The following is a 2933-nucleotide window of genomic DNA, read 5'->3' on the forward strand; positions in this document are numbered from 1 at the left end:
GTTTATTGCCGGGCGAAGTTTGTGCTGGGAGAATGGGTGAGGGTGGAATGACACTCTCAATTGAATTTCTTTTTTGATAAATATTCGGTGACTGCCGGGGGAGGGCGCCCCCTCCGCACCCCTAGAGCCACCACTGATCTTGCTAAACTGCCGAATTTTATTAAACATGTATGACTTTTGTGAACGTAAGCATGATGTTGCATTCCCGAGCTGGACTGAAATCCAAAGCAAATTAAATTCAAAGCAAATACGTCAATTGCCTAATTGTTTATGTGTATAGTGGAGATACCCTTAAATAATTTGATCGTTCGCTAAATTCAACTGGGTTTGAGAATGCTCACGGGTTTGTATGCGAATTTGAAAGAAAGTGTTCACACATTGACTGAGCAAGGTGTGAAATTGGACGGGAAAAACATATTTAAATGAAGAATATGTTGTTTTAAAAACTCACATAATTATGCTTTCAAAAATGATTCAATGACATACAAGTGCCTCAAAAAAACCCATATTTTTATGTATAATGAATTTGAATAAATTGTATAATGAATTTGAATAAAGGCTTTCATGAAAGCGTTTGAATCAATTTAATGTTGATTTCAGGGAGCATTCAGGTTCCAGAGATAAATGTCACAAAACGACATTAAAACATGTTGCTTTTTCTGGGCGTATTTGGTCACGAGAATGCAAATAATCTTTGACCAATGTTTTTATTTGTGAATAATTGTTCCTGGTTTCGAATGATTATTGATCAAAGTGAAAAAAAAACCCTCAAAATTGTATTAAAATCAATGATTAAAGTATTTCTTTCTTTACTCAAGCATAAACGTTACCAGTTTTCTTTGTTTATTATGTTTCAGCCTACAGTGAACTCCTTTTGATCTCTTCTTGGACCTGATCTTCAAGACTTCAAGACCGAACCATCGAGGTCGGTGTGATGATGTTTAATTGATTCTATCATGACCGTGGAAAGGGCGTGCCGTCACATAAGAAAAATAATGTAATTCGGTCTCCTTTCCAAACTTTTTTCAGCGGGCAAAACAATAATACTAACAAGTGAGGATTGCCCGTAGTTGCCATGGCAACATATTTAAAAAGGACCCACGTTTTTATTTACATGTTATCCCCTTGCTCTCGGATAGGCCACTGCCGACACATTCTCTGAATAATGATTCCTCCAAATTATGTCTCGTATACAAATTCTTCAGTTTATGTAGTGATTTTGTTTGTAATTTTAGGCCCTGTATTGTTTTCCTTTCAGATGAAGATCTGCGTGGCCACCATTCTGTCAATCGCCCTCCTTCTGGGTTACTCTGTCAAGCTCCGAGCTTCCGTTACTGGGCCGGTTCCCTCGGATGGCGATGGTCCTGCGTCTCAGGTGTGTCAGCAGTGCTGCCAGGGACCTGCTGCAACACCCGGCATACCAGGTCTGCCTGGGCCAGTAGGATCGATGGGGCCGTACGGTCAGCCGGGGTCAAAGGGCGATGCAGGTCAGCAAGGTGAGATTGGCCCTATTGGACCTATGGGTGAGCGGGGAGCACCTGGGAACACTGGGTCTAAAGGTAATGATGGGATTGGTCTGCCCGGCAAGATAGGTCCGAGAGGGCTACCTGGTTTTGTTGGAGGAACTGGGGAAACTGGTGTCAAAGGTCAGAAGGGTGAGCCAGGGGAGACGCCAGACGACTCCAACCAGCGGGTAGCATTCACCGTGGTGAGGACGAGCGGCTCGGATACCTCTACGAGTCACGAAACCCGTTTGCCATTCCAGCAGGCCGAGACCCTTTTGCCGGGTACCAGCTTCGATCTCGAAACCGGCACGTTCACATGTAGTGTGCCGGGCACCTACGTATTTACGTTCTCTGTTCTTAAGAACAGCAACAGCGGTTACCTTGACATCCATCTTGTTAAAAACAACCACAAGGTGATCACTACCTATGGTGAAACAGGTCAACGTGGTCAGTTGTCTGGTAGCGCGTTGATGGTCCTGCAGCGAGGAGACACGGTGTATCTTACCATGTCCGGTAGGGCGTACAGTGCTTCGACCTATCACTACACCTCATTCAGTGGCTTCCTCCTTTTCTCCGAATAAATAAATAATTAAATAAATAAAATGAAATCAGAACGCATAAATATACAGGAGCAGTGCTGCATTTTTTTTGGTTTCGCTTTCCATTTTGCCAAAACAGTAACCAATGAATTAAAAGAAAAATGTTCAATGTCGTGTTAATAAGAAAGATAATTGATTCTTAATACAAAGTATTTTATATTCAAGTATCAAAACTGCGTAAAAAAAGTTAATTAAAAAGAAGTTAAATATATGACTTTTGAAAAAGAAGGTTTTAGATGCGATTGAAAAACACTTCAAATTCGGGTTTTTTTTGCTCAAATAACGTGGAAGTCTGTACGGTCACCGTATGCCTTGCCAGGCTTTGGACGAACTTTAGGAAGGTTGAACTGAACCCCATCACAGCTTTTAGTGCGAATGTTAAACGCATGAACTGATATTTACTCTGTGAAGTACCGTAGCGCTGCCTCACCATGGCGGATAAGTTTGAAAAGTACCGAAGAATCTTGAATTCATTCCGCACCGTAACCGAGAGCCAACGTAGTTCCTGAAGTACGGGCGTACAACCCTTCCTTCTGCATATATGTTGTTTTTTCTTAAACTGGTAATCGTATAAAAAAAAAACATAAACTGTTACCATAGTCTGTCTGGCAAGTAACAAATGCATGTATTAAAAAATATTGTTTCAAATTGCGCCACAGTGAACCAAGGACTGTCAACTTTTGTTAAACACTTTATTTTGTATCCCATGTTATACATGTGTAATTGAGTTTTGTTTGATGTTAAAAGTTGAGTTTTAGAGCTTTCACTATGATAACAATTGTTTAAGATTTAATGTAATTTCAGTTGATAATGTGCAGAAAATGTAGCA

The 2933-nt window shown here is 40.8% G+C and overlaps 1 protein-coding gene across 1 annotated transcript; it reads left to right on the top strand.

Moving 5' to 3' along the window:
* Positions 1 to 1258: 1258 nt before the first annotated feature.
* Positions 1259 to 2089, top strand: LOC119744617 (collagen alpha-1(X) chain-like). Its single transcript, XM_038220652.1, has one exon. It carries the CDS (start codon positions 1259 to 1261, stop codon positions 2084 to 2086), a length of 828 nt encoding a protein of 275 aa, XP_038076580.1. The 3' UTR covers positions 2087 to 2089.
* The last annotated feature ends 844 nt before the right edge of the window (positions 2090 to 2933 follow it).

Source organism: Patiria miniata, unplaced genomic scaffold (genome assembly GCF_015706575.1).
Source record: "Patiria miniata isolate m_02_andy unplaced genomic scaffold, ASM1570657v1 HiC_scaffold_7, whole genome shotgun sequence".
Classification (NCBI taxonomy): Eukaryota; Metazoa; Echinodermata; class Asteroidea; order Valvatida; family Asterinidae; genus Patiria; species Patiria miniata.